We start from the raw sequence: 21857 nt of genomic DNA on the forward strand, positions 1-21857 counted from the left end.
TGATAATTAGCAGCTTCTCTCATCTCTTTAACAGAGTTTTTTGAGCAGCTAGCAAGACATACAACCAGTGTGAGCAGTCCCACCTCACCAGCAAATTATCTGAATTATTTCCACCAAAGAACTGCACATAAACCAGCTCAGCTATATTTCATTTAAATACTGTCTGCTTTGTGCATACATTGTTTTGTCATCTTTTCCACTAAGCAACTAATCCATATGTAGTGCTATTTGTGGCTTGTTCCTCTAATGCAGAACACAATAAACAGTCCCTCTTCCTTGTGGAAGAAAAGTCTTCCTGGTTCAGGATTAGGCTGATATTTCACAGCCTAACGCTACTCAAAGCCAAACAACAGCTGCTGTAGCTGCTTGGCATCACTGCACCAGAAACAGTTGCTTTTAACTCTGCCTTAAAACCAAACGTTGTACCTGTCGGTGAGGATGTCCAGCACTCTCTTGGTGGAGGTGAAGGATCGATAGGTGGACAGGAAGATGGTGATGAAGGACGAGTCTCCCATAGAAAAAGAATGAAGGAGGTGGAGCACCAGCTTCTCTTCTGTCCCCGCTTTCACACACTGGGAACGAGTGACTGCCGACTGAAAGGCCACGAGAAGAAAGACAGATACTGAAAACACAATGCTTGCATCATCTCAGATAAAGCGGCCGCTTAGGTGTAACTTACCATCGGACTATTGGGGGCACCGTGCTGCTGTTTGACCACAACTGTGTAGATCACTCCATCCTCCTCTTCCTCCACAACAGTGGACTGTGTAGCAGAGAAAACATCAGCATGAATTATTATTATGAGTCTAAAAATATTTGTTGTTGGTTTATGAACGGTTCAAATTTGTTAAATTTTGACTTTTCCTGGTGACACTGATGCCAACCAGCACAATCAACTTCATTCTTTCAACTCATACTAACTCACACACTGTTAGCAGAGGTGGGTAGTAACGAGTTACATTTACTTGAGTATGTTTTTGAAAATATTAGTAGTTTTAAATCACTATACTTTTTACTTTTACTTGAGTAGATTTGTGCAGCAGAAACTGTCCTCTTACTCAATGAGCTGGTTACTTTTCTTCTTACCTCTTTGGTATTCTACGCCTCATTATTTTTATCCCCCCGCGTACGCCTCATTTTAATGTTTTATTCTGACAGAGAGAGAGACTTCCGCCAAAGGCTCTACCACCTGACTGTGTTCCACCAATCAGACGCAGCCGTGCAGTCTGGTCACGTGACCGTACTCAATCTCAGCGGCGGGACGGGTTAGCTTTAGCATTAGCAGTCGTAGCAAACAAACAAAGAAACAGATGAAAAATGTCAGAACCAACGGTGGGAAATGAAGACGCAGACGAGGCCTCATACTGAAAGCATGTTTACCTTACAAAGAGTGAGAAACAGCAGCTACATTATGTGTCTTCTGTGTCAACCAAAACAAACGCACATTTCAGCAGAAACTCAACATCTAACTTGAGGAAACATGTAGCGCTAAGTTTCCTAAACTCGTTTTTCCCCCCATGGATAGGTGAATGTTTGTTTTTTAGGTTACATATGTTTTAAACATTTCCTAAGTCTATTTTATTTTTTATTGAAGTTCTTGAATTTACCTGGATTATTTCAATTCAAGCTATTTTGTAATAAATTAATTAATTTCAATTTATTTTATCAATTGGATGAACTCTAATTTGCCTAAAGATGATTATTTAGTATTTTTGTCTGTCTGATTGAATGCTTGTGTTAACAAATAAATCAGACGTTACTCAACAGTTACTCAGTACTTGAGTAGTTTTTTACTCTTACTCAAGTAATTATTTGGATGAATACTTTTTACTTTTCCTTGAGTCATATTATTCTGAAGTAACTGTACTTTTACTTGAGTACGATTTTTGGCTGCTCTACCCACCTCTGACCGTTAGTGTTACGCCCATGGACTCTCGTTTTTAGTTTTATGTTTTAGTTTACGTTTTTGTGTTCATGTCTTGGTTTTTGGTTCTTAGTCTATGTTTAGTTTAGTCATGTTTTAAGCTGGGCACACACTGTGCGATTTTTGGCCCGATGTCGACAAGATTTTCACTCGTGCGACTATTTTGGAGATCGGGCCGAGTTTTGGCTCAATCGTGCGTCTTGCATCGTGTAGTATACATGGGGTAACGACAAACGATTAAGCCCTCCCGACCACCTCCCGATCGATCGGATGAAAATCAAACTTGTTTGAAATCCTGGTCGCCCCTCGTGAGGCTCTCGCACAGTTGAAGCAGTTGCACGAGCCGATTTACCTCATCCTGTCACACTACGCATGCGCAAACATAGGTACGGAAGAGAAAATTGTCAACAGAAGAAGAGAAGACAACAGAACAGCATGGCAGCGACCGGCGACCGAGTCCGACGTGTCGTGCAGTGTGAGCAGCCAGATCGCATCAGACCATCGGGTCGTACAGTGTGAGAACAGGAATCGTGAGCTGTGACGTTTTAACCCTTGCGATTCACTCGTACAGTATGAGCAGCAGCTGAATACCGCGATTGAAAAAATCGCACAGTGTATGCCCAGCTTTAGTTTCCCTGCACTCTGTTTATTAGTTAACTCACTTCACCTGTGTTTTTTCCCTCAGCTGCACTCACTCTCCAATCACTCTCACTCCTTATTTAGTTTCCAGTCTCCCCTCTCAGTTTGCCGGATTTTTGTTGCCATTCATGCCTTTCCTGTTTACTCCATGTTCCATGTTCCTCGATTGACCAAGTTAAGTACTTATTTATTTATTCCATGTCATGTCCTTTTGATTTTGTTCACAGCTAGGTTTTTTCCGGCTCAGCCGCGTTTTATGTTGATACTTTGTTTTTTATATAATAAACCAAGACTTTATTTTTGAAAGTCCGCATCCGTGTCCTCCCTTCCCCACACCACCCTGACAGTTTGAACTAAAACATACAGTCATATAAAAAAGAAAATACACCAGATTTCACACATCACAACATAATAAACAATAATCTATACCTTACCAGGTCTTAAAATAAGGTAAATACAACCTCAGATGGAAAACAACACATAGAACTGAGACTAAATGCAGAAGCAGTGTGTGAAAAACAAATAACACGCTTATTGCTTCCATAGGAACTACCCTAAGAGGGTAAGTAGCAGCCAGGAGCTGCTAATCAAATCCACCTCTATAAAAGCAGAATCTTAAGCAGATTGCTGGTCTGGAGCATTCAGATGTGTGTTAAGACAATTCCATGGGTGGTTGTTGTTCAGGAGGGCGAATAGTTTGTCCTTCACTTGGAGGGTTGCTGGTTCCAAACTTGCACGTCTATCAAAGTGACCTTGGACAAGATACTGAGTCCCACATGGACTCGTTAATAAGTTCCTCGCTCGTAAATCGCTTTGGACAAAAAGTACGAGCTAGAATTACTTCAGCAATTATCTTAACAAAGATGGTTGCTGTCCATCAATCTGGGAAGGATTATGAGGTCATTTCTATACGCTTTGGAGTCCATCATTCTACAGAGATTATTCACAAGAGAAAAATATTCAAGACAGCTGCCAATCTTCCCAGGAGTTCCCCTAGTTGTCAGACCATGCTCAAAAAAACCCCCCAAGAGCTACATCTCAGACTCTGCAGGCCTCAGTCAGCATGTTAAAGGTTAAAGGTCATGACAGCACAGTTAGAAACAGACTGAACAGGTATGGCTTGTGTGGAAGGGCTGCAGGAGAAAGCCTCTTCTCTCTAAAAGAACATGGCAGCACAGCTTAGGTTTGCAAAGCTGCATCTGAACAAACCACAAGACTTCTGGATCAATGTCCTTTGGACAGAGCAGACCAAAGTGGAGATGTTTGCTCATAATGCACAGCAGCACGTTTGGAGGAAACCAAACACAGCATATCAGCACAAACACCTCACACCAGCTGTCAAGCACGGTGGTGGAGGGCTGATGATCTGGGCTTGTTCTCTCATTTGTTAATGCTGAAGGTGGTTCTGCTACATTCTGGATCATAGGGTCTATTTCTGCATTTTTGCCTAGTTTTACTTAAATGTGTAATAACACGATGTAATAACACAATGTAATAAAACATGTGTTGTTGTCCATCTGAGGTTGTATTTATCTAATTTCATCCCATGCCTGTAATCTGCTCCTCTGAACAGACCCAGCACACCTGCATAAAGAAAACACTGCATAGGACCAAGCGTCTTTGAAGTCATTTCCTCTACGCTACATGCAACTCAAACAATCCCGTTATAGCCTCGGGGAAAGTCCCTGACACAGTTGCCCCATTTCTCACTGGCTCACAGACTCAGCATGAGGGCATGTTGCAATGTGCAGGGCTTCTTACCAAATCCAGAGGACAGTACCAGGTGGTCTTCATCGGTGAGGGCTCGGCCTGAGGAAGAGACACACAACATACGTATGAACAAGACTGCACGGATAATTAATCTTATTTGCAAATAAAATCACTCTAAATAAGTAAATTAGGGGTAAAGCAATATGTTTTATCATCATGTACAGCAGAGAAACTCATTGCGTGGCTCCTCAAGCTTTAATTGGCGGCTCACACTCGCATAGTAGCTTATAACAATATGGTAACAATAACAATACATTTTTTCAAATAACACACAGCGAATACTGCACAGTATTAAGTATTTTTATTAAGTTTGCGTTTTTGTAGTATTAAGTATTTTTATTAAGTATTAATTAAGGCTTAATGGTGTTTCCTAAAGGGGGCACACTGTTAAACCTGGCAACGCAGCCCGCTTAAAACACCGTCACACTTGACCGCAGAGCATGCTAGCTCCTTTAGCCAGCGCGAGATGCAGGCACAATGGATCGTTTTTAATTAAAAAAGGGCAAAAACCAGCACAAAAACCATGCTCACCCTGAATGTCTCACTATGATTACAACAACAAACTACAAATACAACATGAAGAAAGTCAAGGACATGCACGCCAGCTTCCGCTCATCCCAGTATTAAGGGAAATGTGGTCTGAATTGAAAATGTATTGGCTGTGTTGTTTCTTTTTTTGTGGGATGTTTTATATGTAGTAATGCATATTTGCAAAAGGGGACTTTAGTATGTTGTCGTAATAGTGGCTCTGCCCTTGATTTTGCTCTGCCAATGTGGCTCTTGTGAAAAAAATAGTGAGTATCACTGATGTACATGATCAGAGTTCAGGAAACCTCTCAGAACTCTGTGTCCGCACATTTCTGTAAATAAGACTGAAAATCCTTAAAACATCCCAAAAATGTAATCATTTTTAACATTAAATGCTTTGATGCAATAAAACTCCAATAAAAAAAACTTTAGCATTCACTCCAATAATCCTCAGCAGAGCTAACAGCTGTCAGCAAAAAATAATAATAATAGTATACTCACGCATACTAGATCCCTTTAATAGCCCTTCTAATCATCTACAGTGCAGTACGATCAATAAACTTGTCTTGGCAGCATTAGCTCCCGGTCTCGTCAACAGCTGAACTACACACCGAATCAAACGCTTCTTGGATCCTGCAGCTCAGGCCAAGTTGCAGACAGCAAGTGAGTCATAGCATGAATATAGAGAGTGTGAGACATGCAGCAGTACTCCAGACACATTTACCGTAAATTACGGACTATAGGCCGCACCGGATTAATATGTAATATGGGTGTAATATGAGATATTTACACAGAGAGATGTTACACGTGAGGATTTTTAAACTTTTAATTAAATGCGTATGGTAACATAAACAAATACATACGGCAAATGCTTTTTTCCCCGAACAGTGCCTGTAACAACGATGGTTTTAACTTAAATACCTATCGGTAATGCACAAGTAAATGGTGTAAATACTTTTATTTTTTTCTTTTCGAACAGTGCCTGTATGGCTGGTTTAAAAAAAAAAAAAGATAGTAGCCTACCAGGAAAAGTCACTGATCGCCTTCCTCGTTAGTTTTCCATGTTGAGAGTGAGTACAAACGACCGATTTACAATAATTTAGTAGTGTAAGTAGGTTTGGTTTATCGTACAAATTTCATTGGGCCGCTGAGAACTATTCGTTAATGTTATTGGTCTAGTGTAACGAGGCAAAATGTTTTTGGCAGCATAAAAAAAGAAGAAGAAGAAAAAAACATATATTAGCCGCACCGTATTATAAGCCTGGGAAAAAAGTAAGGGCTTATAGTCCGGAATTTACGGTAAATACTGTCAAAACAACCAGAGAGATATCAGACAGATGACCCATGATTACACACGTTACAGTCACTGGAAATGTACCGGACAACAGTACATATTACTGACATTATTACACCTAAATATAAACCATAAACTACAGCATCTGGTGAGGGTCAAACTGTTTTTAGACTTTGATCTACATCTTGTCGTGTGAGAGGCGTCTTCAAGCAGCTCAGGCGTTTTGTTCCTAAGCCTCTGAGATGATTTCATGGGAGCAGCTATTTGAAGGAGGCCGAGCTATCCAGTATCACACAAAGAGCAAAGATTAATGTCCAAAAGTAAATGCAGATTTGTGCATAAATCAAATGTCTCTCTCTTTTATGTCCCATCACAGGGCGCTCAACAACCAGGCAGCTAGTGTGTGAACCTTATCATGTTTGATGTCGACGTCATTTCACCTGTTAATATACTCTCATTCCTGCATTTCAGGCCTGCAACACACAAACATGTGATAGCAGTCATGACGGGTGCAAGAGCAGTAGCCACAAAAGGTCTTTGAAACAAATTAATTAGTTTAAAACGATTGAAAATAAAGTTCCTTCAACAGAAAGATCAGGAGGAATCTGCATATTTATTTTTCTGCAGTGTAAAACATCATAGAAAATAGAATAGAATAGAAAAATACTTTATTCATCCCCCAATGGGGGAAATTCTAATTAGTCAAGTAGCTCAAAAAATTATTAATATTTACAATGATTGTTTATTAACAACAATAATAATACCAATAATAAAAATACTACTACTAACTAATAAGATAAAATAAAAAATAAAATAAAAATAAAAATTATATATATAAAAAATTAAAAATTTAAAAATAAATTAAAAAATAAAATAAATAAAATAAATAAAATAAAAAATCAATCAATCAATTTGAGAAGAACTCATGAAAATCATGAAACTCATCATGAAACCATGAAAGAATCCATCTAGAGGGATTTCAGTGTGTAAAGAGTCTAAGCTGAGTGACATCTGACCCCTCAGATAGCGATGCATCAATACCCATCATTCATCAGTAGCTGATGTGACCACATGGACGAGGGATGACTGTGGGAAAGGTTTGTGAAACACTACGATACAGAGTTCCATTCACAGACTTTACTGTGCAGAACAGAAGCCGGATGTTAACCTCATACAGAGCCGACCTCTCTGGACTCATCTGGGATGGAGCGTCACACGGTGGAAACGTGTGCTGTGGTCAGAGCCATCAGTGTTCCAGATCTTTGTTGGAAGAAATGGAGCAAAGAGCAAAAGGAGCATCCAGCCTGCTGTCAGCAACCGGTCCCTTCAGCCAGGCTCTGGGATGGGATGGGCAGTCCAAAGCTGGAAGTATTAGCTTCACTGTGTGTGTGATGCAGTTTTATTGTATGTTAGCAGTACTGGCTGTAGCATATCAGTAACATGGGCCATTTTACAGTCAAACAAGTGCACTTACTTCTGATTCTTTAGGAGCTTTTTGTTGCTTGTAAGTAAGACTGTTGGTGGAGGGAAATCCCAATAAGGGGGGGGGGGGGGGGGGGGGGTCCAGTTTATTGAGTGTTCCCATTAGAGGAGCTGCTCTTGCTTTGCAAATGTTTTGTAAAAGGGTGGGGCTGCTCTTCTGTTTTCCACACGGATCACAATATTAGACTCATTCATGCTTTCAGAAACTGTGACTTTTTTTCATGATGAAACATGCACGAGCAAAGCGCTGTGTCACGTCTTTCAGGGTGTCTGGTGCAATCTCCAGACCATTTCAGACGGCTCATACTCTGGGTCTGAGTCTGAGTCAGCTACCTACACACGGGCAACACCTTGCAGACACGCTCTCTGGTAACAAATACGCCAAAAACACAACATCCCGGCTGTTAACTGACTTCTCATTAAGAAATCCTCACCTAACGAGTTACATTTTCATTCATAGTTGCAAGTTAGCTTTAAAAAATGCTAAAAAATGTATTCACAGCAGCAGAGCCATGTGGTTTCCCCCAGTTTAAGTCGTGCTTTAATAATTTGTAATTAGCCCATTCTAGCCTCTGTTAGCCTCTTTCAAATTACCTTGACTCGACTTGTTCGAAGGTCAGTACTTCCAGCAGACTTCCAGCAGACGCTCCTTGCACTCAAAAAGGATCCTACTGTAATAACTACTGTAGCATGTGTGCAAAACCTGTTATTCTACCCATCTGTTCTACATCTGCTGGCTTCCAAGCAAACCAGTCTATGATTATATCTTTCCCATGAGCTCCGCTCCTACACCGATAGTCAAAAAAGCAAAGAAAAAAACCAGAAAACGGTCACAAAAGTTACCTTTTCCTGGGCAAGTCCAGACAGGTAGAAATCCCTGAGCTTCCTGGAAATCTTCAGGGCGAAGGCAGAAGGAGCATTTTCATCTTCTCCTTTTCGTCTCATCTGCCGTTCACTCTTTTCCAAACCTCTGCTAATTCCAGTGTCAGTTGACCTAGATGTGTGTGTTTACGTCTGTATGACTCGCTGTGGCTCGGGGGCTTTGTGTTACACACCTGAAACAGGACCCAAGTCCGGCCCCTACGAGGCTTCATCATGTGGACACACCCATCACACACACACATGCAAACACACGCACACACATTCTGCAAACACAGATTAGGTGATAGGACGGCGCTTATTTGCAGTGCAACACTTTTTTACCCACAGACATACAGTTTGCATATAAAAGCCTTCACATGGAGGCCCAGTGTTCACACAATCAAAGGCCTTCATCAATGGACTCATGTGTTAGCACACGCACACACACCGAGAGACAAAGCCCCGAAGCTATTTCCAGAACAATGCCCCCTCTTTCCCAATCTCCCCTCGCTCTCCTGCTCCCTTTCCCTTATGGATGACCTTCCCAGTGGCAGATGAACCACTTTGACTGTTTATCTGATTTGATACAACAGCTTAGCTGCCCTCAAGCCTCGTGTGGTAGATTTGAATTAAAAAGCCCGACCCGCCGTTTGAACAGGTGTAAAGTCTTGAAACAAGAGGTATTGAATGATCAGATAAACCGGGAAGCACACTGTGTTTATCCAAGGGGGCTAATGACATCGCAGAGTGAACTCGTCTCAAGGTAAATGGAGATTTTTCCCAGGTTTTTTTTTTTTTTGTGAATGACAGTCGGCCTGTTAACGGCGAACAAACAGTCCAATCTTTAAAGCTCTATTCTGGGTGCAACACTCATCACTCTATTAAAAACGCTGCTTTGCCTAATGTGCAACAAAGCAGCTGCATTCATATATATCAGGCAGACAAAGAGAAAACCTATCTTTAGAGTGAATTGACAGTAGATTTCTCCCCATAAAGTATTTAGTCCTGAGCTTTGCCTGACTGCAGGTAAACAGCACTAGCATACTAATTGGAGAAACCAAAGACTAAAGATACCAACAGGTAACACAACAGGAGGACAGGAACTCTGCTTGCTGCTAAATCTTCGTTGTTTCACATATTAGATTTGAAAAATCCCAACGGAGTCAAACTTGATGTTTGAAGTGTGTCTGTTTGATATGTTTTCTGTTGTTTGGCTGCAGGGGCGAGGTTTTACACTGGGATTATGAGCTGTGGTTAGCCATGGTTAGCTAGCGCTCGGCTACGTCTTATCAGCTGTTGCAACCTGTGAGTTATGAGATAAGATATTTTATTGTCCTCTGTGAGAAGCGAGAATAGTGTTTGACTGTTTGACCCATATATATGTCACTCGTGAAAGCCATCATCAGAGTCAGAAATATCAAAAATATGCACAAATAAACTTTACTTTGCTGTACTGAAAGAAGTGATAATAACAATAATAATCATTTAAAACTTATAGCTTCACCACTCAGCTAAAATGAGCATTCTACATCCAAAAAAAGCTATGCTAAACCTAAAAAAACTATACTTATTTATGCTTATAAGTCTGATATAACCTCTTATTCCATCTTTGTAAAAGCTTTGTTCATTCATCATCGCACAACAAACAGTAAAACTTATAATTCTGTAGCTTAACTCACTGATACAACCCTGATTATATCAAAAATAAAACTGTTATCCTCCTCTTCGTGTAGGAAGTGTTACCTTCGGGTTTTAATTGTGATATTTTCCATAGGATTAGGTTTACAAATAAATCCTTTTATAAAAGCTCATACTATGCAGAGACATTTTTTCTTTTACAAAAAGAAAATATCTCTTTTAGAGAGATTTAAATCAGGAATAGATGAACACAAACACAAACAAATAAAAGCATAATTTAAATATTCTTATCTTGAGTTTCATAAAATCAGACTGATACGGTTAAACTGTTATAGAAGCAGGTGAGCAGGTAGCAGTTAGCTGGCAGCAGCTCAGAGATAACACGGTGAGGTGTAGATGAGGTTTTAAATATAGCCCACCTATAAATACCATTTATTTTACATATATCATGTCCCCATAAGCCACAGTTTCATAGAAAGGAGGGAAAGGTGAAGTCGAGTGTTCCAGTGGAACTTTGTCACAATCACAAAGGAAGCTGCCTTTTGCTCGTATTCCAGACAAAGACGCTGCAGCATATTGAGAAGCTATTTTGAGATAAAAGTATATTCAGTGGAGCACAAGTCTTTTACCAGATGTTAGCGTAGCTGCCTCAAAAAGCTGGTGGAAAAGAATCGTGATTATATGCCATGAGGTCTCAAATTTAAATCTCAAATTCTGCCAGTGCTGATTTTCCATAAAACACAGTGTTGTTTGATAGATGGGATCTCCCCTCCTTCTTAAAGCGCCCCCACCCCCGGCCACATACAGGAAGCACATAATAAGTGGAAACAAACACAGGAAGCAGGACATGCTGTCGTGTTGTGAAGCAATTTTTCTTCCCCTCTCCTTCCATCACGAGCTGAAGCTGGATGAACTTCTCCCGAACAACTACGTCAGGCAGCAGAACCGTTTTAAACCCGTCTTCAGCCTGTTCCACCCACACAGTTGTGCTTCTGCTGGGGCAGAAAACTTTAACTCTGAGCAACCAACACCCTGCTGACGTCCTTATTTTTCTGTTCCGCTGCACCGGGGCTTTGGGTCATAAATACATCTTCTGAAGCTTTATTTAAAGACAAGCATTGTTTTTTGAGTGGTCCCACAAACCCGACCCCTTCCTTCCTATCTTTCTTCAGCTCCTCTGCTCAGGCTTTCATCTATGTCACCCCCCATGCCCGATATCCACCTTTTTCAGGCAAAACTCTGACATTCAGTTAAAAGTTCTAGTCTTAAGTTATGATTACACTGGTTAACATCACCAGTCTCCACTGTTCTGCAGGTGATTTACAAACTAAGCCTTACAGGCAAACCTGTTTCTATCTTTTAGGATCTAAACTATTACATGTGACATTGTCACCTACATAATAATAATCATGCCAGGTCTATGTGTGTGTTCTTTGTTCCTGCTTTATTTTGTCACTTCCTGTCACAGTCTTATTGTCGTCATCCTAATGCATCACTGTCTTCCCCTCTGTTTAGTGTATTTATACCCCAGCCTTTGTCTTGTCATTTGTGAGTCGTTCTCAGCATTTATACCAAGTCTAGTTTTCACGTTATAGTACGAACACGCCCCAAACTGGAGGACTCAAATGCACCACTCTGACAGAACAGATTTCCAAAATCAGTATCGGTTTAATAAATCCAAGGTTTGGTAAGAATAGATAAGGCAAAGGTACAAAATCTCTGGTCGTAAAACATGCAAAGGGGTCAAAAACGTGAAAACTAAATGTACTAAACAGAGGGGAAGACACTCAGTGGCGTTACATGGCACTGAAAGGATCGGATAATTGGCTAAATTACAATAAGAATGAGTTAAGCAAGGGTAATTATCCTTGGATATATGGAGGTGAATGAGTCGAATCAAACTCAGGCATTGGAGAAAGATGGAGAACGCAGAGCAAGATGAAGCTACGTCCCTCTACATTTGGTCTGTGATGAGCTGCTTGTTGCACAAACTCGATGCCCAACGGAGCATTCTCCATCGCGTTGTTTGTTTCTTTCTGACGGCGACAACAACAGGAATATCGTCTCCTTTGACTTCCGGGTCACGACCCCGGGAAAACATCTGGAGCATGCGCAGAACGCAAAGTCTGATTCACCACGTGCTTCACCGTCTACAAGCAGGTTTAGAGTGACTTTCAACCGAATTATCTCGGGGTCTTAATCCGATCCGATTCAATTTCTTATCAGATTAAGGTGTCTACATGCACTTAATAACTCAGTCTGATTGTAATTTAGCCAATAATCTGATCCTTTCAGTGCCATGTGACCCCACTGAGTGATGCACAAGTGAAAACAATTAGGACGACGACAATAAGACTGTGACAGGAAGTGACTACCAAAATAAAGCTAAATAAAGCAGGAACAAAGAACACACACAAAGACCTGCCATGACAGTAATAATGTAATAATTACAATAAACTGAGCTGACTGCAGTCCCATAAATGTTCCTCATCATCTACACAAAACCACTGGATGAAAACCACTGGATGAAACGTACAGAAATGTCACGTCCCCATCAGTATTTCAGGATATTTCTCCAGGCGTTGCCAGAATAATTCAAAAGTATTGAATCAAACTGCACTTATGTGAGGCTTTTATGTGGGTTTGCAGGAGTCAAACAACAGCTGTTTAAAATTACATTCTACAAAAAGACTATTAGTCTTCATCTAATCCTACTGTACTGTTTCACCAATCTTATCTACATATTACTATATCGTATAAAATACTACTTTATTACCAAAGTTGGTCATTTGGAGAAATTAAATTCCCAATGAGCACGATAGTCTTAAAATAATAATAACAATAAAATAATACTATCCATTGTTTCTAATAAATGAGGAAGTAACGAAAGCACTGACACTTTCTCATTTTGGCAGCTACTTAAAAACGTCCAGGTCATTTCGCTCTGTTAAGAGTCTTTCTAAGAAAAAAAACAAAAAAAAGAAGAAGAAAGAGATTATTTAGCCACACTCTGCAGCTCTTTAAACAATCTGACCCTCTCTGGTTCACAGCCTTTAGATTACCTTGCAGCACTTTGGAGGTCGCCTGTTAATTCTGAGCACTTCTGTTCATATTAAGCACTCAGATCTGAAATAAATGCTTAAAAATACCAGACCTTTCATTGACTTTAGCTACTCTAAAGCTAATTCAAAGATAAACCATTTGCATTAAGGTGCTGCTACAAAAGTCTTCACTTTTATGGGAACAATTTGCTTAACTTTTTGGAAACTGGCAGTAGACATGTGTTTTCATTCAACCACAACAGCATTACGGGCAGATTATATTAGGTTGCTAACACTCATTTAAATTTTCACTCAATTTGGTTCCCAGGGGAGAACATTTCTTTCTTTTATACATGGAGGATCCCATTCCAGCTCCAGCATCTATTGCAGGAGGTATGTCACCTTTGCACACAATAATTCAAGTCAGCGGACGAGTTCAGGTATTCACAACAAATTTCCAGGTGCACAGTACAAACTCTGGGGTGAGCAAGCCTTTTCCCAAAGCTGCCCCCAGGCTCTGGAATAAGCCCCCCGTCCAGCTGCGCCTTATTTCTGACCTGGGCCTCTTCAGATCTGGGCTAAAAACCTGCTTATTTAGGATGGCTTTAATACCCAGTAGCATGCTGACACTTTTATCTTATTTTATCTTATTTGATTTTGTTGTATTTTATTGCCTTCACTGTTCTTTTATTGTTTTTACTTGTTTTTACTTCTTCTTCTCTTTATTTATTACCTGCTGTAAAGCACTTTGGTACACCGTAAGGATTGTCTGTAAAGGGCTGTATAAATAAAATACATTTACATTTGCATTACAGTCAACCTGATAAGAGCTGCACATCCACTGACAGTAAGGCTGACGGCTCATTCATAAGCATTCAAATTCATCCCAAATGTGTTGGATAGATCTGAGGACACACTAAAATTCTCCCACATCAATGTGGATCCATTTTTCTTCCGCATGAACTCAGCTTTCTGCACAGAACAATTGTTAAAACTGTAAAATGTAAAACTGTCAGAGATGGACGAATTCCGTTGTGTACACATTCCGGTTATTTGTCAGCAGAAGCTTTGGCTATTATAGCATACCTGTAGGGTTTTCTCTTTTAATTTCATCTGTAACATTGTTTCTCTGCATGTCAGAAAAACAATGTACTTGCAGTCGAGCCTTTTCTTCTTGAATGTGCTGACATCACCATGAAACCCATTTCCATAATACCTGCCAACTGGCCTGTTTGGAACAACCTGAATTAAGTGACTTTTTGCTGAAGTAAACTCTATTAGAGTAACTGTCATCATTTCTACCTTGTATTTTTAAGATTCAGTAAGAACTCGAGCTTCTTAAGTAAAATTAAACATTTTATTAACGTAACACATGAATTATGGGGGAAGAGTAAGTTTTACTTAGGTTTCCTCATACAATTTAAATGTTTAATAGTTGTATGTACATAAACCTAGAAATACTACATAAACTTTACTCTGAAAGTGTATCGTTAAAATCTACTAAGTTACTTCATAACAGCAAATACCACAGATGTATAAAATTTACTTAAAATTTTGAGTAAAATGATGTTTCTGCCTATGAAAAACAAGTAGACTTTACTTAATTTGTTTAAATAAATACAACTTAAAACTTAGATGTAATTAAGTAAATGTTACTTAATATCTTCAAAACTGTTATGTTTTATAGTAAGTAAAATTTACTTGATACTGCAGCATTAGATATTACTTAAATCATTTGAGTGCAAATAAGGGTTTTTTAAGTTTTTGAGTTGTTTTTTTCAGTGTGTGTGTTTTAATTTTTATTCTATTTTTTTTATTCTCTTTAAATTGCTTGTTTTTATTCTGCTTTATTCTGTTCTTTTAAATGCCTTGTCTTTATGTAAAGCACATTGAGTTGCCTGTGGTATGAAATGCGCTTTATAAATAAAGATGCCTTGCCTTACCACAATTAACCTTTAACTAGCTTGGAAGTCAGCTGATTTCAGTCACCAAGTCACCATCTAAGAGAATAACGTTGACATGAACAGATCCCCTGTTTCCTTTAGTTAGAAACATAGAAACATTCTGTTGTTTGACACAATTATTTCCACTTTATCCTGCAAAAAGCTCAAGAATGTGAAGCACGTTATCGCCATCGGTTATCGAATTGATAAGACGGAACTGGAAAAACATTTTTCAACCAGAAGCCTAATTGTTCTCCCAGCGTTGGAACTTCATGCATTCGGACTCGCACAAGTTTCTCTCATTAAATAATGAGCAAGCAGCCTGCATCGGATTTCCCTTGATAGAATGCCCGTGGAGAGAGTCTGTGATACTGAATACTGTTACTGGTGAGAGCAGGTGTACACCGCATCGACCGGCCAAACCGCCACATTCATTATTTACTGCGGAGTCCAGCAGCTGACATGTGAGGAAGTCTTACCAATCGGAAAGAGTCAGAGCAGCTTCCTTTTTCTTTTAGCCGAAAGGAGTTTCTCGAAGTTCTTTGTGAAGTTGAACCAATGAGCCGTGTGCAGGTCACATGTGGCTGCAGCCGGAGAGTTGGTCAGCAGATTATTCTGACTCGGTGAAACGTTTTGTAACCCTATTAATGACAGCAACAAAACCACAGTCTCACAGCCTAAAAATAACATCCGACAGTGTGTAAAAGCTCACACTGCAGACATCTGGTCAGATCAAACCACACTAACACGTTACTAAACATTAACAGAGGTGAAAGATCCAGATAAACCCACCTCTGCATGAACCCTTCAGTTTCCACATTAGCTTTAGTTCATATAACACTGCCTGAAGTCGGTGTATATATACGTATATACGTATGTATATCATTGCTGAACTGCATCATGACAAAGTGGTTTATTCAACAAAACAAAAGCACCATCATGCAGACACACAAGGCTCTACAACTCAGAGGCTGTGTTCGAAACCGCCTACTTCTCCTACTACTCCCACTACTCCTACTAACTTTAACCTTTTTTAAGTTCCCGGATGCATACTAGATTCGCCGAAATGTTGGGTATGCATCATGAGGTTACTACTCATACTCAAACTACCCAAGATGCAATGTAACGTGACGTCGCCGATCGTCATTTCCTGTCAAAACGGCAGTTTCAAGCTAGCTACAACGAGGGTAGGTTCACTTCCTGTTTTCAAAACAAAAGCACTAATTGTATCGTAATGGCTTTCCCTATGATAAAAGGCAACGGGTATTTTATTTTGTGAAAATAACCAGAAGTGCGTTACTCACTGCGGCTAGCTTTAGTAGCGCCGGATTCGTGGGAACAAAATTGTAAATAGCCGGTATTTTGTCAGGTTTTCAACACGTTGGGGATCTAAACGACTACTTTCTCCCCTGAAAATGTTTCAAATGTTGCAAAAGTTTACAGAGTTTAGAGCTTCTGCTGTTTAGAGAAATCTGCTTCAGGCCGGCTGATTTCGGCTCGGGCAGGAGTGAAATGCATTGTGGGTAAACGCTCTGCATACTGTCTGATCAATGAGTATGTAGTATGTAGTATGTAGTATGTAGTATGTAGTATGTAGTATGTAGTATGTAGTATGCGATTTCAAACACAGCCAGTCTGTTTGAAATCGCATGTTAGCATGTTGACGTCAACATCCTAACATGCTAACAGGCTAACAAAGACAGTGCTAACGCGACAATGCTCAGAATGTTTATCACTTCTGCAGCCTGCAGACGTATGCTAAGTGTAATAAGTGTGAAATAATTCATTCTGCAGATATTTGGTCAAAATTTGTACAACTTATCCAGCGTGATTGTGTGTATATAATATTTAATTTCAACTTTTGTGTTAAAATACGCAAGAAACTAAAGGTGTTTAGCTCATGGAGGCACTGTGAGGACAGTAGTTAACTCTGCAGCCTCGCAGCAAGAAGTTTGGGCTGTGGCCCCTCTTTGAGTGCAAATGAACCTAACCGTGCAAGATTCCTAACTGTCCGTAGGTATGACTGTTAAAGTGCATGCTTTTTTCTGTCTTTATTAACACTGTGACAGACTGGCAACACGTGTTACCTTGTGGCAGCTGGGATAAGCACCAGCCGCCTCAACCCTGAGCAGGATTACACAGGATGGATGAATAAATCAATGCATGGATGGATGAATGGGTGGAAATTTGCTGTGAAACTACAGTTTGGACTCTCTGAACACACTGAATCAAAATGAACAGGAAGGTGCGACCAAACTGTTGAATGACACCGTATCCGTCTATTTAAAAACACATCTATTTCCACCAGCTTGTATTTTCATAATTAATTACTTTCATCTTTTTCTTGATTCATCATTTGTTCTTTAACCCTAATCCCTGATAGGGGACATTTTTGTCCACTTGGGGTGTACTTTCTCCTCTAATTTCACACTGGTAATAGTGATACTCATCATATTTGGTCCATTTTTGAATATTTTTTCGAATTTCATCACACATCATATACAATGCAATTTTTCATTTTTCAATGTTGTTGCTGATCATTGACATATCCCAGACCATAATTATCCCCGCTCAACAATTCCACTTTGCATTCTATATAGTAAAAATATAGCAGTTTTTGTGTTTTTTTTGTTTGTTTTTTTTTACAGAAATTGGCGTTTACATCATATAAACCAGTATTTAAAGGGTTACATTTTTGAAAATAACTGAAAACTTGGTAATTATGATCAGAACTGAAGTGGAATAAAAGATCTATGAACAAAAAGTGAAAAAAAATATTATCATATGATGTTTTTAAGTTGTTTTAAAAGGGGACAGAAATGTCCCATTTCAGAAATTAAGTTTCTTAACCGTCAGGTATGAGGGTTAAGAAAAAAAAACCTTCCTATTTCCTTGATAATTTTGCTCGGTTTCCATCTGTGTAACTGGCTGAAATCATTAATCTTTATTATTAGACATGAAAAAGCAGAAAACTGTTAGCTCCATTCTTTCATTGGAAGCTCAAGAACAAGCCGGAGGAATCTCAAGTTAAATAAAGTGTTTATTGGTGGTCACATGAAGCATATCAGCTCAGTGGAACAGAGCTCTCGCAGGAAATCCGTCAGACCGAGCCTCGATTCCCGGGTATATTTTGTATTTATATGACCCATTATTTCACATAGGTTGGACTCACACTCGACCGAGTATGATTGGACATGAGTAGGTTCAACATGCTTCGTCATGTTCTCTGGATCAGCCAAACAATGTGTGTGTGTGAATCTTACACCTGCTTTCCCAGGCTAATTGTTTTGCATGGATCATTTAAAGGGACAGTTCGCCTCTTTTGACATGAAGCTGTATGACATCCCATATCAGCAACATCATTTATGAACATCTTCTTACCCCCTGCTGCGTCCTGTGAGCAGAGTTCCAGCCTCGTTTTGGTGATGATGAAGATAGTCCGGCTAGTTTGCTAGGGTCCCGAAAATAAAGCGTCTTGCTTCTCAAAACAATATGCAGTCAAAAGAGTAATACATTTGCATCACAAAATCGTCCCTCCAGAAAAAGTCAGATCTCACAATCGCTTGGCGCTATTTTCTTTCCCTTCATTTCAATGCGTTCAGCCACCTGCCGACAGCCGCACCTGTTACTGTGTTTGCTGCTCGGAAGCAGGGGACTGCTAAGTCTGCACTTCAGTCTGCACGGTCTACACAGCAGGCAGTGATATGAAGGAAGAGAAAATAGGGCCAAGCGATTGTGAGGTCTGACTTTTTCTGGAGAACGATTTTGTGATGCAAATGTATTACTCTTTTGAACGCATATTGTGTTGAGAAGCAAGACGCTTTATTTTCGGGACCCTAGCAAACTAGCCGGACTACTTTCATCAACACCAAAACGAGGCTGGAACTCTGCTCACAGGACGCAGCAGGGGGTAAGAAGATGTTCATAAATGATGTTGCTAATATGGGATGTTATGCAGCTTCATGCCAAAAGAGGCGAACTATCCCTTTCACTTTCAGGTATGAGGGTTAAGAGAAAAACATTTTTTTGCTCGGTTTCCATCTGTGTAACTGGCTGAAACCATTAATCTTGCACTGTTTGGGTTATTAGACATGAAAAAGCAGAAAACTAACACACACAAAGGAAATCTCTCTGAATCGCACTGGCTTTATTCCCTCAGGCTTTTCTGAAAACCAGTCTAGCGCATCTGCTGTTTATTCAACAAACTGGAGGTTGAATGCAGCTCATGTGGTTTCATGTGACACTGCTCTAAATGCTGTTAGCCGTGGCAAATGAAAAGTTCTCCTAATCCCCTCACAGACAGCTCTGCTAAATCATGTTATCCTGTGAACGTCAGGAAATCTGTGACGCAGAAGACTGTCGAGCCACCACGAACAAAGCCGGGTCCATGTGCAGCTTCAGCTCGCAGAGTTGGAACTCTGCACCAGCATGATGAATGGGTCTGAGTCAGGCTGGAGGAAAAAGCACACCCACCTGTGAAGTTTCCAATTCATCCCCGACTCCCCGCCTCCCGGACTGGTTGCCTGGGGTTCCTGTGTCAGGTGATAAGGGTCGGTAGCCAATGAGAGGTACTTGGTTTGACTCCACCCCCGGCAGGTCATAGCCACCTGTTCGCATGTTACGGGGGAGCATGGTGCCAGCTGCCACAGATGGGAGGAACACAAAAGGATAAGTGTTAGCATGAATATTTCTGTATGTTCAGGAATTTTATTTTGAGTGTGACCCTGTTTTGGTTCAATCTACACCTTTCTCACATGGCCTTGTTTAGGATGCCTTTTAAATACAGACATATAGGTAGATCCAGTAAAAGACAACTTGTGTTCTGTGATTAGATAGATAGATCGATAGATAGATAGATAGATAGATAGATAGATAGATAGATAGATAGATAGATAGATAGATAGATTTTTAATTTCGAACAGGTATATAAAAGAAAATGTATGTAACTATTTGTACATACAAAAGAAAGAAAAAGAGAAATAATAATAAAAAAAATTAAATCACATAAAGTGCTAATACATAACAAAACACCACACATCGAAAAAGGAATCGGAAGAAGTACAATACTTTTTTAGTTTCCCACCCCTTTTCAACTACTCTTCAGTTTGTAAATATCCTAACTACAATATGCCATATATACACTTCTAAATAAATCTATAATCACAAAAATAAATATATACTACACACATATCCTTGTAAATATAAATGTAAATATGAATATATATATATATATATATATATATATATATATATATATATATATAAGTATCCCCATAAATAAATATATACCATATACTAATTAAATTACAATATAACAATTAACCCTATTCTATTCATATATTTATCCCTCATCGTCCTTCCTCTTCCATGTACTTGTTTAAAAACATTTTTTTGTACCTTTTTTTAAACAGAATTATATTTGCACTTTGTTTTATTTCTGTCTCCAGACTGTTCCACAAAGTCCCCCCACAGCTCCATACGCACATGCTTTTCATGTTTGTTCGCTTAAATCAGTCTTGAAATAGTACATAAGTGCACGCCAGCCATTTTATTAGGGGATGCAACCAACAACAACAACTGTAATGAATAAATTTGCCTGTTAAAATCCCACAGTGTGATCACGTTCAATGTTAATTTAATTAAATCAATCAAATAAATGATTGAAGGACTAATCAGGTGCCAAAAGACAAAGAGCCTTTATTGTCATTGTACGTTGTTCAACAACATTTTCTTTAAAAAAATCCCCTTAAGGTGCAACTTTAACATAATGCAACAATATGCAGCATAACAAAAGAGTGCAAAGTTGTAATAACTGCAGCTTCACTAACTGGGAATAACCCGACCGGCTACAGGTCCACAGTGGATGGAATCCTTTTGCTCTGCTGATCATAAAAAACATCGAAGCAACTTTTAAAAGAAATTTAAAACTAACAAACACGTAAGCTAATGCTAGCCTGGAGGCCTTGGCTGATTTGTTTAAAGCACTCACTGTGCTGCACTACAGCTCTGGATTTGCATCGCAGCCCTTCCTTCCTCCTGCCTTCCCCCTTTGGTATTTGGAGGGCCATGAAGATAAACATCATGTAAACACTGTTTGAGTAAAAGAGGTGTGGGAGGGATAGAGATGTGCAGGCTGATAAGGTGCGAGCGCCGTGGAAATGTCAGATGCAGATTGATAGAGGGACGTGAACCTAAGGCATTTTAATGAAACCTATATCAGCTGTGCAGCTAGCCCTCGGCATATTAATAAAGACGGTGTGTGTGGTGCAGTTTAATTTTGATTCCTCTCTTGAGAATACATGCAGAGTGGCTACAAGCTTAGAGCTGCAACAGAAAATGAACAGAAATCCTCCCCACAGAGTCTGCTCATGCTAAAGTACCTTCAGTCCAGGCACTGGACCTTCTGTGACAGAGCTCTGCAGGAGAAAACAGCAGCTGAAGGAGCTTCTTGTGTGAAAAAAACACAGAAAACAGCAGCTGAAGGAGCTTCTTGTGTGAAAAAACACAGAAAACAGCAGCTGAAGGAGCTTCTTGTGTGAAATAATCTCTGAACTTTCCTCTTTTCTTTGAACCAGAGTCATGCAGCTTTGTTGCATTTGTGCAACTCTTACTTTCTCTTACATAACCCGCGTCTTTGCAGCAAGTTTTGCTCTTTATATTCTTGCACAACAATGCAAATCTGCAGTCTGCATGAGGAAGGGGGAAAAAACAAAGCTGGCTGGATGGGAAATGCATTA

General features: G+C 39.7%; 1 protein-coding gene across 5 annotated transcripts in view; it reads right to left on the reverse strand.

Annotated features, from left to right (window-relative positions):
• Positions 1-21857, reverse strand: part of rgl2 (ral guanine nucleotide dissociation stimulator-like 2) — a 50398-nt gene that overhangs the window by 27711 nt on the left and 830 nt on the right. Inside the window, exons 2-6 of one of the 5 annotated variants that reach the window (XM_075466258.1) lie at positions 21501-21567; positions 19594-19760; positions 4325-4372; positions 680-763; positions 427-593 (exon numbers count right to left, since the gene is read on the reverse strand). In XM_075466258.1, coding sequence (XP_075322373.1) covers positions 427-593; positions 680-763; positions 4325-4372; positions 19594-19760; positions 21501-21567 — 533 coding nt within the window. Of the gene's footprint in view, positions 1-426; positions 594-679; positions 764-4324; positions 4373-5362; positions 5564-6595; positions 6620-8480; positions 8719-19593; positions 19761-21500; positions 21568-21857 lie in introns of those variants that run through there. The other 4 variants (XM_075466259.1, XM_075466260.1, XM_075466262.1 and 1 more) reach the window with 4 other exon arrangements.

Source organism: Odontesthes bonariensis, chromosome 5, assembly GCF_027942865.1.
Source record: "Odontesthes bonariensis isolate fOdoBon6 chromosome 5, fOdoBon6.hap1, whole genome shotgun sequence".
NCBI lineage: Eukaryota > Metazoa > Chordata > Actinopteri > Atheriniformes > Atherinopsidae > Odontesthes > Odontesthes bonariensis.